At 40.2% G+C, this 14,315-nt stretch overlaps 1 protein-coding gene across 5 annotated transcripts in view; it reads left to right on the top strand.

The window, feature by feature from the left end:
- HMGCLL1 (3-hydroxymethyl-3-methylglutaryl-CoA lyase like 1) overlaps window positions 1–14,315 on the top strand; it is a 190,513-nt gene that overhangs the window by 38,299 nt on the left and 137,899 nt on the right. For 3 of the 5 annotated variants that reach the window (XM_008691766.2, XM_008691762.2, XM_008691763.2), the window contains exons 2-3: window positions 10,236–10,316; window positions 10,545–10,652. The exons of 1 other annotated variant lie outside the window; for it this stretch is intronic. In XM_008691766.2, the coding sequence (XP_008689988.1) occupies window positions 10,236–10,316; window positions 10,545–10,652 (189 nt within the window). The remainder of the gene's footprint in view (window positions 1–10,235; window positions 10,317–10,544; window positions 10,653–14,315) is intronic. One more of the 5 variants, XM_008691764.2, reaches the window with a different exon arrangement.

Genomic DNA, 14,315 nt, shown 5'->3' with positions numbered 1-14,315 from the left:
TCAAGAAACTTTAAAAATGGAATTTACTTAACTGGGAAATGAATTTAAGTGATGCAGATGTTAAGAATCTCATTTTTTAAAAAAATTAATATTTATTTGAGAGAGAGAGCACAAGTGGTGGGATGTGAGGGCAGAGGGAGAGGGAAAAGCAGGCTCCTGGTTGAACAGAAAGCAGATGCTTAACTCATTGAGCCACCCAGGCACCCTACCTCATTTTAAAAATTTTAATAAATTTAGATCTTATCTTACTATATTTCAATTGGTTGCATATGGCAGATAATGTTATCTAATACTCTTCTGCTTTTTTGTAATTACTCTTATTTAAGTTTTCATAAAATTTATATATTCCCAGAAGGAATTCCTATTTAATTACATTCTATATCTACATTGACACCCAACATTAATTTTCCATTTAGTGCCTAGAACAAATATTAATATGCATACATACAGAAGAGTGTTCACATTTTTAGAGCTTGTTTTTAATCTCTGTTAAACATTGACTGACTGCAGTTGGGAACAAAGTACTGCACATGTTCCATTTTTCCTTTTGGCTGTCAAAATTATTAAATGGTAAGTGGATATCTTCTTTTACCTTTTGATTTTGTAAATTAAGATATATTGTTCATAAAGTTTGAGGTGACTTAATAGTACATTATGAACTTATTTTTACCTTATTACAAGTAAAGTCTTCTTAAATTGCCAAAGATTGCTTTTGAGTCAACTTTGGGACATGGATATTCTGAAGAAGGGTTTCAAATATCAGCTTTGTTGATTCAGCCCTTCATCCCAGAAAGGCACTGGAGAGAAAAATGTCTTTAGATTGCTCCAAAGGACGAAGGTTTCTTTGGCTATCTATTCAATCAATGATAATGCTTAACGTGTTTCTGACTATGTTAGGTTAAAAGAAACTACAAATAGGATGTGGGGGGTTTAATGTTACCACAAAATGCACCATGTCCATATTTCAGGTGAGATGAAAAAACTGGATTCTTTTGGAAAGGTGAACATCTAATGCTTCCTTAAAGAGTTCAATTTAATTTCAAAAGAAACTCCTATAACTTCCTGATTCAGACTTCTCATCTGTGTAGTGAGAGCATTTGATTTGGCTGGTGCTGCAGTGCTCCATGGGAAGAATACTGGCTATGAAACAGGATATGTCGATATTATAAAGACTTTATTTACACATAAAATTACTCCTCAGGAAATGAAGTGAGTGGAACATATAAAAATCTGTCAGGAAATTTCTACTGTGGATGGTGGTGTTTTCTTAGAGGGGAGAAAAAAGCAGTATTTGTAAAGTGAATAGTAAGGAATCCTCTGTCACCATCAGGAGGGTTGATTGTATATATAGATGCCACCCATATATATATTTTATGTATAAATATAAAAAAATAAACACACACACACACGCCCCATTAAGATTTCAGAGAAATCTCCATCAAGATAGGCCTTCCAATTTAATTTTATGTAAGATTCAAAATGTGAGTAAAGCAGCCCATTTATGTCCTGCATGAAAGAATGGTTCATTATTTCTCAACCTTAAGCTCAATAGTTTGTGGTATATTTAATCTTATCCTAAAGAAAACTAGAAAAGGAGCCAGGGAACTTAGTTGAGTAACCTTAGAAAGTCACTTAATCTCTCTTTCAGCTCTGCCTACCTCACAGGGTAGCTTCACAGATGAAATGTAGATAAAAAAGTGCTTTGGAATAATACAGCAACATGTAAATGCAAGATAGTATTACTTTTGTTGTTCTATGAAAGTGAACCATTAGAAATTTGATGCTAAATGTGGGCGTACAGTCAGCCATATAACACGGCTTTTTGAAAGCCTTGTTCTGGATAATACAGCTTTTGTTTTTCACTACTGTCGTCCACTACTCCACGTTCAACAGGATACACTGAGCTCAGTAACCTAGAGCTTTTAATGCTATAAAAATAAATTCAGACTACAGACTTGTTTAAAGACTGTGTTGCTAACTTCTGGAGACTTTTTTTTAAACTCAGTTCCTTGGAACATATAAGTCATTCATTAACTCTCATATTCACTGTAAAAAAAAAAAAAAATTGCTGTGCCCCCACACATGCAGACCCCTGTGCCACTAAAGTATAAGCTTGTTACGGGCAGGGGTTTTTGTTTGGTTGGTTCATTTCCATATATGCAATAACTATAATGTTGCCGATATGTGTTGGATAAATGAAGGGTCAACCTTACTTTTATAAATTTTAGATGTAAGCTCATTTATTCTCCATTCATTCATTTAACAAACAGCATTCAAGTGTTTATATGTGTCCATTCTGATGACTCTGAAAAGCTTTTTTTTTTTTTAAGAATTTATTTATATATTTAACAGAGAGAGAGACAGCCAGCGAGAGAGGGAACACAGGCAGGGGGAGTGGGAGAGGAAGAAGCAGGCTCCCAGCGGAAGAGCCTGATGTGGGGCTCGATCCCAGGACTCTGGGATCACGCCCTGAGCCGAAGGCAGACGCTTAACGACTGAGCCACCCAGGCGCCCCTGTTTTTGTTTTTGTTTTAAGTAGGCTCTACACTCAGTGTAGAGCCCAATGTGGGACTTGAACTTATGACTTTGAGATCAAGAGTCGGATGCTTAACTGACTGAGCCACCCAGGCAGCCCTGGTGACTCTGAAGGTTTATAATAAAAAATGGGAAATAGGCAAAGTGGTAATTACAGACATATTTTAAGACAGTCTCTATAGGATCATAGAAATAAAATTACTGAATTCTATTTGGGGAGGTAAGAAGAGTCTTGGGGACAAACTGAACCTTAGATAATGAATAAGTTTTTGTTGAGAACAATAACTGAGTATTAGTTGAGGTAATAAGAATGTTGAGCAGCAATCTTTATGGATCGCTTGCATTTCTATATGACTTACTGGCAAGGCACTGATTAACTTTCTTTGGAAATATTTTTTCAAGGTGTCTGTCTAGTAAACAACCTTGGGAAATAGAGCAAAGGGCAGACATGCTAACTGCCCATTATGATATACTGAGGTTCCCCAAGCACAGCTCCTGTCATGCTCGGGGAACCAGTGCAAGGAAACATTGATGCTCTGATGCTCTGATTACTGCTATTGTGAATAATAAAGCCTTAGAGTTGCAGATCTTCTGCCAGCACCCATAAACTGCGGCAGGGTTGCTTATGAGCTAGCATGTAGGGTAAAATCTTAGTCCTTCACAGGTTGTGATAGTTTGTTAATGAGGATGAGATACAGAGGCAGACATGACTTCCTGAATGAGGACTTTTCCAATGGATTGAAGGAATTTGAGGGAAGTCAGTGGAAATTAGTAACAAACATATTGACCAGGTTTTATAGTCAATTGAGCAAAATATGGTTTTCTGTTTTATTGCATGTTAATGGTGAGAAATTAGGAAGATGGTGACTGTCTAGAAGCAGGTTCGAGGGCTGAGTGGTACCTTGGTTATGTTAACTTTCTTAGGGATAGCAGAACTTCCTTGGCCATCTGGTGGTCAGCCTCAGGTCCATCCATTGTAACAACTAGCACTAAGATGAACACTATGTGGGCTGAAGGTTCTCTTCCCTCTTTCCATCAACAGTTACTAGGAGTATAGAAGGAATACATTGGGCCGACGTTATGAAAAGAAACCAGGTGAATCATAAGAACTTTGGTTCATTTGGGAGTTGAGGGGGTGGGGTAAATGATGCTTGTGATAGAGGAATAGCAGTAACTGGACCTTCTTACGGCTTAGCGTATCCTGCACAAGGTCTCCAAGTCTGTGAGTCCTGGCTGCTATACAGAAACTTTGGCCCTCTTGGGGAGACTTGGCTAGGATAGACAAACTCCTATGAGGAGCCATAGATGAGTCAGTCATTGACTAGGATGGGGAACCCTACTCACCCAGATTGTGTTTATAGTGCTGAAAGGCAACATATTGGAGAATGAGAAAGGAGCCAAAGAATTATAGATAAATTGTATAGTCGGCCTTGCCACTTTGCAGAACTCCCTTAGCTAATATATTGTGACTGTATGAGGACGTAAGAGATGTTATCTTGATGATGGCTCATGTGTAAGTCAAGCCCACATCAGACAGAGGGAACAAACCCCATTATCCTGCTGGAAACCAACATAGTTATGGATGATGAGTCCAGGGGTTCCGCACATTAAAATCAATGGTGTTAGTAATGATGAATTTGACGTGCAGTGTAGGGCTTTGTGTGGTTTCCGAACATTGTGAGTTCATTTGATTGAGCTGGTGAGGGGCATCTGTGCTACCCAAAATTGAAAGTAAATGTGCCTTACTGATTTGGAACTCATCTCTCCCTCTGCCCCCAGATCATTCCCAACCTTCCTCCTTTGTCTGCTTTAAGGAAAAAGATGATTATTAGTGCGTAGAGATCATCTATCTGAGTATGCTGGGGAACTTTGGGGAAAGGGAGCATTCAAACACGTATGGCTGTCATATAAAGGCATCAAAGTCACCATCCTGGTCAGTCCCATGAGGGTGGGGAGTCCTGTTTCAACTGATGGGCTTTGGGCAGTGTTCACAGTGGGAAAAGAGAACCAAAGTAACCCTTTGGTTGAGGCTGTTGAGACCAATACAGTGTACTGTTGTTGATTCCACATCTGAACATTTGGTAAAAATGGATGTGTGATGTGATGCTAATTCTCAGTCCCATAAGTGCCAGAGGGGATCATCTCAATTAGGAAGAGCTGCGTGTCTCCATGACTGTTGATTTTGCAAATTGGGACTTCTGACAAAGTCAGGCAGCATCCACCTGGAGGTGCTGGTTAGGGTTTTTGATCCCTCACTGCCCTGACAGCTACCAATTCTCTTTCAAAAATCAGGTATTATCTTGCTGTTGAGCTCTTGTTGAAACTAGACACCTGAGTGATGGAGGCCTTCTGACTCCCTGGCCTGTTTACATTTTGGGAGATCAGCTTGGATCCCATGACTAACAAGATAGGACAATCTCAACAGGCCTCACTAATCAAATCGAAATGGCGTATTCGAGAAAGTGGTCCATCTGTCTCCAGCGCAGTCTCAGCTTTACACAAAAAGAACAGTTGCCCTTGGCTACTCACCCCACCGCGCAAAGCAGATACTAGTACAGTGGTGCCCTTCTATTCACAGTGCTTTTCTTGATGCCTTGGCCTGGTTGGATGATGTTATGGCTAAGCTGAAAGCTGATGATGTCCTCAGGGCTGCCACAGTTGTAAAACCTCTGCTGTAGCTGCACAGAACTGAAAATGCACGTGATCACTCCACCCACTCTGGAGAACTTGAGGCTATGGCCATTTTTTTGCTGACTTTGGGTTTGTGGTCAGTGCCCTATCTTACCTGTCTGCCATTTGGACATCGACAGACTGACAAGTCAAGGACATATGCTTGGGTACTGTGAATTGTGCTGAATTGAATCACCTGAGGCCTGTATTTTGCCCAGGCCCCCTGGAATCAAGCTGCTGATCGAGCCTCTGTCACTGGAGTGCCATCATTGCTATCTGGATCCGCCCCAGCAGTGAGCATGGCAACATGTCCACCATCAAAAGATGGGTGCAAAGTAAACAACTCTTAGTTTCTGGTGCAGAGGCCTCTACTGCATAGGATTTATTCAGCTGAGTGGGTCCAAGATGCTTCAGAGGAGGGCTGAAGTCAACACTGCTGGTTGGCTTTATCCTACTACTTGTAGTTCTGTTGAGAGTAGTCTTAATTAAATGTCTCAGAGCTTAATTGAACAGATTTGGCCCTAGCCTTTGTTCATAATTGGAGGAGCCAACACAGTAGCCTACTAATTGCAAAAATTTGAAATAAATCAAGGTGGTGTAAAAATGAAGAGTGGATAGTATTGGGAAATAATTCTCCAGGCGTGTCTTGAATTTCCATTTGTCTACAAACAGTGTTACAAGTGCCTTGGTTCCAAGCTATCTTTTCAACAATTTTTATATTGGGAACAGCTTTAAATGATAGAGTGTCACCTTCTGGAGCAAAGGCTAGGTGTGCTTAAAATCTTAGAAGATAGAAATACCGTCTTCCTCCAAAGCAAAAGGTAGGTATGCTCCTAGTCAAGTGTAATAAATGTGATGTTTACCTCTATAGCCATGAAAAGATACGCTTACCACCCATTACCAAAGGTTCGGGTTCACTGTCCTTGGGATTCCTTTCCTGTAATGCAACCCATTGCTTGTTCAAGTATCACCTTGTCTTCTTTGCTTCTCCCTGTGGGAGTTGGGCCTTGGGGACCCAGCACAAATCCTGATCCTCTAGCTACTGCTCTTGCTGTAATAAGCTTTGTTTCTCTCACCGAGGAGTCTCGTGCCCTCCACCAGCATCCTTGGCAGGTTCACTAGTTAGCTTACAGGTAGGCTAAAATTTCAGACCCTTCCCCATTCTTCACAATTAGTAATTATAAAGATACACTTCTAATCTAAATGGTGTAAGAGTTGACATTTATTTTTGTCTGTATAAAGCATAAAATTGCTTCTTACACAGAATTCTTATTCAAGCAGTGATTCAGAGATGTAGGCTCCTTCATTTTTTGTTTGTTTTTGTTTTTGTTTTTGTCAGCTTCAAGTTTGCCATACTCATCTGCATCAAGCCGACTGAAGGGGGAAAGCACATGGGGGATGTGCATGGGATATTTTCATGGGCCAAGCCTGAAAGTAGTACATATCATTTACCTTTACATTCCGTTGTTCGGAATTTGTTCAGAAATAACTCTTTAACGGGAGAAACGCAGGCCAGTCCTTTGTCCATGGGGAAGAGAAATGGGTTTGGTGGAAAGTCTTTCCCACAGACAGAAGGTATTTCCAACCAATAGAAACTTCATGTGTACAGACATGAAAGCATGGAAGACATGATTTTGGCATGGCTAAAATCAGGATGCGTGAAGGAGAGTGTGGTAGAAGGTGAGAGATTTGTCATGAATCATTTCACCTTCGACGTCTCTGAAGGTGACTGCTGGATGCTGAAAGATGTTAATGCTGGAAAAACAAGATTAGCAAGACTGCTTAGGGAAGCTATAGCAAGAGAATGAGGGGAAAAAATGACAATTTTAATGAAGCCAGTGACAGGAGAGATTCACTAATACAATCGACAGGTAATTATTGAGCACAGTCCAAGTGTTAGGAGTTGTGCTCAGTGCTGGGTGTATGCCAAATTCAAACCAGTAAGAAATGGACCGCTTACATATAAATGGTATGAGAGAAGGTAAAGCATAGCCATGTGGTGGAGAAATATCTGAGGAGAGACATGAGGTGTGGAAAGTAATGAGATCGGTTTTCAATCGCTGACTTCTATGTACTTGTATAGCGTTTAGGTGAATTTTTTCAGTAGGCACTGTTGATGGATAGCTGCAGCTCCTTAGAGAAATCAATACAGACATAGTGATGCCTAGAAAAGGACAGGAGATCATCAAGAGAGGGCTCTCAACATCATGCATATTCAAGTACGTGTTAACTGATTGGTTTTATTTGCTATTAATAAGGGAAACTTGCTAACTCTTTGAGCTTACTGAACACATTTTAACTTCTGATTTCTCAGATACACTGGTAGAGGGAATACATACTCATGCCTAGAAAGACAAAGGAATTGCATTATATTCACAAAGAAATCTTAAATAATATCAACTGAGCACATATACTGCTTTTGTTATGGGTGAGAGTCTGCATTGTGTGATGAAGGTCTTGGTCCTTGCATTCCCCATGGGAAGATTTACGAGGGGATCCGTGCTGGAATAAAGACCACCAGAAGGAAAGCACAAAGCAGTTGATTAAAGCGGAGGCACACTTTCAAGGTGGGAGAGTGGGCATGTTCCACGAGATGGAAGCAGCCCCTAAGTTGTTCATGGATTGGATATTACCGGGTCTCTCTGGGAGGAGCTGTGAAGTGCATTGGGGTGCTCTCTAATGGAGGCTACTTCCAGTCATTTGGGGAACTCCTACAGGTTGGGAGGGGGAATTTTGGATCCTACAAGATTCGTACTATGAACCATTGTGCCAGCCTTTCTCCATCCTGCAGGGCTGTACCCCCAATGCAAATGGAATATAATGAGTGTAGAAGTTACTCTGGCGCGGAGGTGGAAGAGGAGAGGGCATGGTCCACACCTCTTTGGTCTGTCAGCCTCAAGGTCTCTGAAACCACAAGGTCAGGATGTGGTGCTTCCGGGTTTTTAATGTGTAGCCTCCAGTTCATGTCTCTATCATTCCCCTTCAAGGACTTGGGACTCTGCCTTGTTGAGTTCCCTCCAGAGCTCATATCTACCTTCTGCCTAACACATTGACTGAAATGGCTGTATTGGGGAGGGGTTCAGACTTCTGTTTTTTTTTAGAGTGTTACTTCTGCTAGCTACAACAATGTTGCAAAAGAGGGTTTAAGTTCTTTAATTGCATTCAGCATATTGTTAAACCTTAAAAAACACTATGTTCTTGTGGTTGTTAAAACAGTGCTGATTAGTAAACACGTGCTCTTCAGCCGTGTGCACTCCAGGCTAGTTGCTGGTGCAAGCCCAGTTTCAGGAAACAGTCCGCGATAATGAAAAAACATAGCTTAAGACTGGCCAGTTTTGTTTTTCGTTTCTGTAGTCCTAGGGCTAGAGGTGACAGTGAAGAAGAGTGAACTTCTCTCATTTGCTCCACCTTCATCTGCCATCTGTCATTCAGTGTCTGGTTGAAATTATGGCCACTGTAAATGAGACACAGTGTCTTGATTGCCAACCCAAACTGAGTTTAAAGCTGAGGAACCCCATAACCCCATGCTTCCCCTCTCAACCGTACACCTTTCCAGCTACATGAATTCCAGCCTGCTCAGAAGGTGTAGAAATCAGAGTTCTTTTCCTTTATGGTTAATTTTTGCTTGTTGCATTGCCCAGTTTCATGGAAATGTAGAGCATTTGTAGCAGGGATCATCTGGGTTCTTTTCTTGAGTGAGTTAACGCAGAACGCCAACAATACAACGTATTGGCTATGGACCCTGAGAGCGGCAGGGAGCATTTTTCTGTGTCATAGAAACAGACTGGGTCCTGCATCCAAAGAGGCCACTTCACCAGTGTATGTTGATGATTGCTACAAGGAGAGAGTGAGACGATATACAATGATTAGCCCGTATTCATGATTTCTGTTGAAAGGCAAGATGAAAACCACTCTGAAGTACAGGTCCTGCTGATTTTGATTGATTGTATCAGGGATTCCTTGAAGAAATTGGTGAAAGTTGCCCACACTTAACATGGCTCAGAGATACCAGGAGATCATTCTAATTTTAACTGCAATATGATATTTAGAAAGGCTGTTCCTATTTTTTTTGTGCTTTAAATTAATGTCTTTCTAAGTATATGTCCATAGTACTTGGTTTAAGGCTAGAGGTTCCAGAGTCCAGACCCTCTGCCATTCCAGATTTGGGCAAAACGTAGAACAGCGTATTACACTGGGCTTACAGCTAGGTGTTCCCAGTGGAATACTGAGGGCTTAGGTCCCAATGGAGGGGCTCTGTCCTTTAGGAAGCTGTGTTTAGGTGCTGGTTGTGCTGTGTGACACAGAACATGAACAGCATACCGTTTTCTCCTGCCTTAGCATTCTGGGCACAGGTCAGAAAACCAAAGCCACATTCCTCAAGTTTAGGGTATGGAGTGTGGCATCTTGATGTGCTCAGTAAAAGTCTGTTAATACAAAGGTACAATTATATTTTTATTTTTTAAGATTTATTTACTGATTTTAGAGAGAGTGCAAGAGCGAGAAAGACCACAAGTGAGCACAAGGGGGAGGGGCAGAGGGAGAGAGATTCCAAAGCAGATTCTGTGCCAAGCATGGAGCCGGACATGGGGCTTGATCACAGGACACAGATCATGACCTGAGCTGAAACCAAGAGTCGGACACTTAACTGAGCCACCCAGGTGCCCCAAAAGATAGAATTTTTAAATTCTAAAAATGGTAAATTTATCATCTCTTATGCAGTTACTCAACAGGTTTGCTCTTCAGATCCTGAGTGTATTACTTTCCCACAGTTACACTTTAAAAATTAATCTTTTCAATTTTAATTATAATTAGACTGAATATCACTGAGCTAGAAGAAAAAAATGACTTCATGTTGCCAACAAAATATAAACTTGATATTTGGATTGGAACATTATTTCGATTTCTTACCATTTTAGCTTTCTGGGGTGAGAACTTTATTTAACAAAGAGTAATGGTTTGCCTTTTCAAATAAGCAAGTTTGATGTTCTAACAGTTAACTTACTTTTCTTGCCTTGTATTTTCCATTTCAGGAAACACCCCAGTTACCTGGACTCCCTGAGTGTGTTAAAATAGTGGAAGTTGGACCTAGGGATGGATTGCAGAATGAAAAGGTAGTTTGACATTAGTTTTACACAGTTGATTTCAAATGTTAAATCAAAATATTAAGATTCTAAAAACTTACCTGGATTTCATAGATTACATGATTATGTTTGTTCTCCATTGCTATTGAATTTATGCATCGTAAATACAATTTGCTTTTGTTAGGAGGTAATTTTCTATTTATGCTTCAGTAGACCCTATACAAATTACTTATAAAATAATTTTTAATACTTTCATAGGTTATAGTTCCTACAGATATAAAAATTGAATTTATCAACCAACTTTCCCAAACTGGCTTGTCTGTAATAGAAGTGACCAGCTTTGTGTCCTCCAGATGGGTACCACAGGTATGTCCATCCGTACTTCCTTAAGTGAATCTTTAATTCAACTTTTCTAAGATTTAGCAAATACTGTGATATAAATTGTGATATTAATCTGATATAATTACTAATTTACTATGTTTTTACAAAATATTAGCCCATGCACTGAGACATGATTAAAATCCCCTGTCATGAAACATCTTCTCTCCGTTAAGTTCTAAAACATTATTTGGAGCTCTATCCTAAGCCTACTGATTATACCTTCCAATACAATGAGTAGATAAGGCACTCAAATAGCAATTTAGGAGACTGCCATCCATTTAGTATTTTACTGACCTCATGAATAATCTGAATATCTTCAGGTGCTTTAGCTTTTTTGTCTGTTAGAATGCAGTATTAATGAGGGGCCTGGTGATGCCTTCCCCATATAATCTCATATTAATCATAAATGTAGATATGTACTCTTTCCTTTTTGTTTTGTTTTGTTTTGTGTTGGAGAGGGAACAGAAGAGGGGCTGAAGGAGAATCTTAAGCTGGTTCCATGCTCAGCATGGGGACCAACGCAGGGCTTAATCACATGACCCTGAGATCATGCCCTGAGCCAAAATCATGAGTCAGTTGCTTCGTTACCTGAGCCACCCTACTCTTGGCTTTTTTTTTTTTTTTTTTAAGCACTTACATTTGCTAGAGAAATCTGCCTGTCATAGACAAGGCAAAGGGGGTTGTCTAGAATCTTGTCTCTTTTTTTTTTTTTTAAGATTTATTTATTTATTTTAAAGAAGAAGAAAGAGCATGAGTGGGAGGGGCAGAGGCAGAAGGAGAGCGATTCCCAAGCAGCCTCCACGCTGAGTGTGGAGCCAGAAGCAGGGCTTTATCTCAAGACCCTGAGATCACGACCTGAGGCAAAACCAAGAGTCAGACGCTTAACTGACTGCACGACCCAGGCACCCCTAGAATTTTCTCTTAAAAGAGGATAGAGCCTTACCCAGAGTTGACAGGCATGTGGCACAAATCATCACTTCTGAGACGTGGCTCTGGTCTTTGCAACATGATTAGTGATGAGTAACCATTAATTTCCTCTTCCTTCACTGTCTAATACATGTTCTCATTCCTTGGATCCTTCCATCTCTCCCTAGCATTTAACTGATTACTTTCTCATCCCATTCCCTCAGTTCTATTATTCTCAGTAATCCTCTTTCATTTACTTTCCCAATTGCTCTTTTTCTATCATCATTTCACTACAAGTTTAAGGTTCCCCTAACATTCTGCCTTCAGTAATTTTCTCTGACTGCACTCTCTTCCTTGCCTATCCTTCCAGCATCAGCAGTCACTTTAAAGGGATGACGGATCTGTACTTCTGGTCCTGCCTTCTCTGATAAACTTCAGCTAGATGTGCCACCAGTACCTCAAACTCAGTTGGGTCAAAATCGAACTCCTTTCTGACCATCCTGCTTAATGTAAATAGCTCATCAGTTCTCTTTGGAGTCCTGGACTTCAGTAGTCAAAGGTCTCTCTTCCATGTCTAGTCAGTTACACAAAAATTATTTTTCCTCAGTGTAACCTGTATTTGTCTCCTCTTTTCAGTCCTGTTGGTAACATTCGTAATCACACCCTTACTAGCCAATTATTGTGGTAGTCACTTAAATGATGTTCATAAGCACTATTTCTCCTTTGCTTTTATATTTTGCCTACTGCTTCTAAAATCTCCGAGAAATGACTGCCTTCTAAGTTATAGCACTTTATCTGTACGTGGTTTTGTATACCTCAATTTCTACATTGCTCTGCGGTTACAATAGGATGATGTAAAAAACCTTAAAGCAGTAAAGCCTTTTAGTTGCAAGCCCTGGGAAGCAACAGAAGCCACAGTAGAATTAACAGTAATATATCACTTTTCACAGAGGCAGTTTTCAAATATCACGGTTACTGTTATTTTTCCCGAAACAAAAATGTAGCTTTCCTTCATCTCAGTTGTCACTGTTTATAATCCTATATTTTTCATTAAACATTTTTTAAATTACCTGCTTCCTAGACTCTAAGAGTATGGAGGTACTGTGTCTGTCTTGTTTATCACTGTACCCCCTTCCTTAGTGCCTAGTAAGTTGGTGCTTAATAAGTATTGTGAAATGACTAATGAAGCAATCAGCCTGAAACAATAATAATGCATACTTTCAATTTTTTGGTATGAACTACTGACTCTTACTTTTGTTCATGTATTTGGTTCTGTGTAATGAAGACCACAAATCTTTTCTTTAGGAAGGCACAGATAGCTTTATGAGACTAGATATATTTCCTTGACGTTGCCATTTTGCAAAATGGCCGGCTGTTGTTATTTTCTGAGCTGTCCTTAATTTTAAGGGAATGTGAAACCCTTTTTATCATACTTAAGTCTTCATGAAATTTCCTCTGTTGGATTCAGTTAGTGCTCATTTCACAAATCTGATTATTGTTGGAGAGAAACTGGAAAGGCAAGTATAACTTGCGGGTAATGTCAAGAAAAAGGGGAGGTCTTGGTCATATTAATTGACCAATCAAACTTGTATTTCAGATGATATATTTTACTAGGTCCTCTTCAAGATGTTATTTTCCAATGGTTCTATAAAGCTGCCTACAAAATATTCTTCTTTGCTAAAATGATGCCCATTGTCACATTCTATTATTACACAACACTGGAAATTCTCTGATAGGTGATTCTTGAAACTAATCTAGGATATATCCAGTGACATTTAGAGAGGTGAGGCTAGAACCCTTCCTGGAGGGCCATATTTCTTATTTAGCTGGTGAAAAGATCAGATGGTCAAAGCAAAAAGGGAGGCAGTCCCTCTGTATGCAGTCATAGGGAAATGCTTTCTGGTCTCACATTAAGTGGATAGATATGTGATGAAACCATAAAATAAGATGATTTTTTCTGGGCTTAGGCTGGAGGTGAATTTAGGACTTAGCCTATTGATATTTAATGAACACTTCCTAGGCTCAAAGTATTATTGAATAAATGATGGAGTTCCCCTTGCAGCTCTTGGGGACAGCTGAGGTGAGGTGGAAGTACTTCTGTGTTTCCGTCTACATTCTGCCTGAGCTTGAGTCAGTGACTTAACCTCTGAACCTGGGAAATCCCAGCAGTGCTTCCTAGAACCATGAGAGTATTTAGGGCAGTAAGGCCTGTGAGTGGATCCTACATGTGAATGCCCAGAATCCAGAGCACCTGGCTGCTGACCAGGGCTCGGTAGTGTTGTCTGAGTGAATGCCTGACTAGCACATGGACGGGCGACTGACCCTGGACTCTACGCAAGTTAACATCCTTTTTTTTTTTTTTTTTTTTTTAAGGTTTTATTTATTTGACAGGACAGAGACAGCCAGCGAGAGAGGGAACACAAGCAGGGGGAGTGGGAGAGGAAGAAGCAGGCTCATAGCGGAGGAGCCTGATGTGGGGCTCGATCCCATAATGCCGGGATCACGCCCTGAGCGGAAGGCAGACGCCTAACCGCTGTGCCACCCAGGCGCCCCTAACTTCCTTCTTTTTGATAAAAAGCCTTTTTCTTAAAAATTAAAGTGTGTTTGGTTTAAATATTGGATCAGGTAGGCCCAATCTGAATAATTGAAGGTTCTCGTCCTTCAAATACTAAAGATATGTGACATACTTCACTTTTAATTTTCAGGTGGTTACATGCATTCCAAACCAAAAAAAAAAAAAAA

This window comes from Ursus maritimus, unplaced genomic scaffold, assembly GCF_017311325.1.
Source record: "Ursus maritimus isolate PB19 unplaced genomic scaffold, ASM1731132v1 scaffold_29, whole genome shotgun sequence".
NCBI classification, from domain to species: Eukaryota; Metazoa; Chordata; class Mammalia; order Carnivora; family Ursidae; genus Ursus; species Ursus maritimus.
Note: the sequence above shows the minus strand (reverse complement) of the source record. Positions and strands in the feature narration are given on the sequence as shown.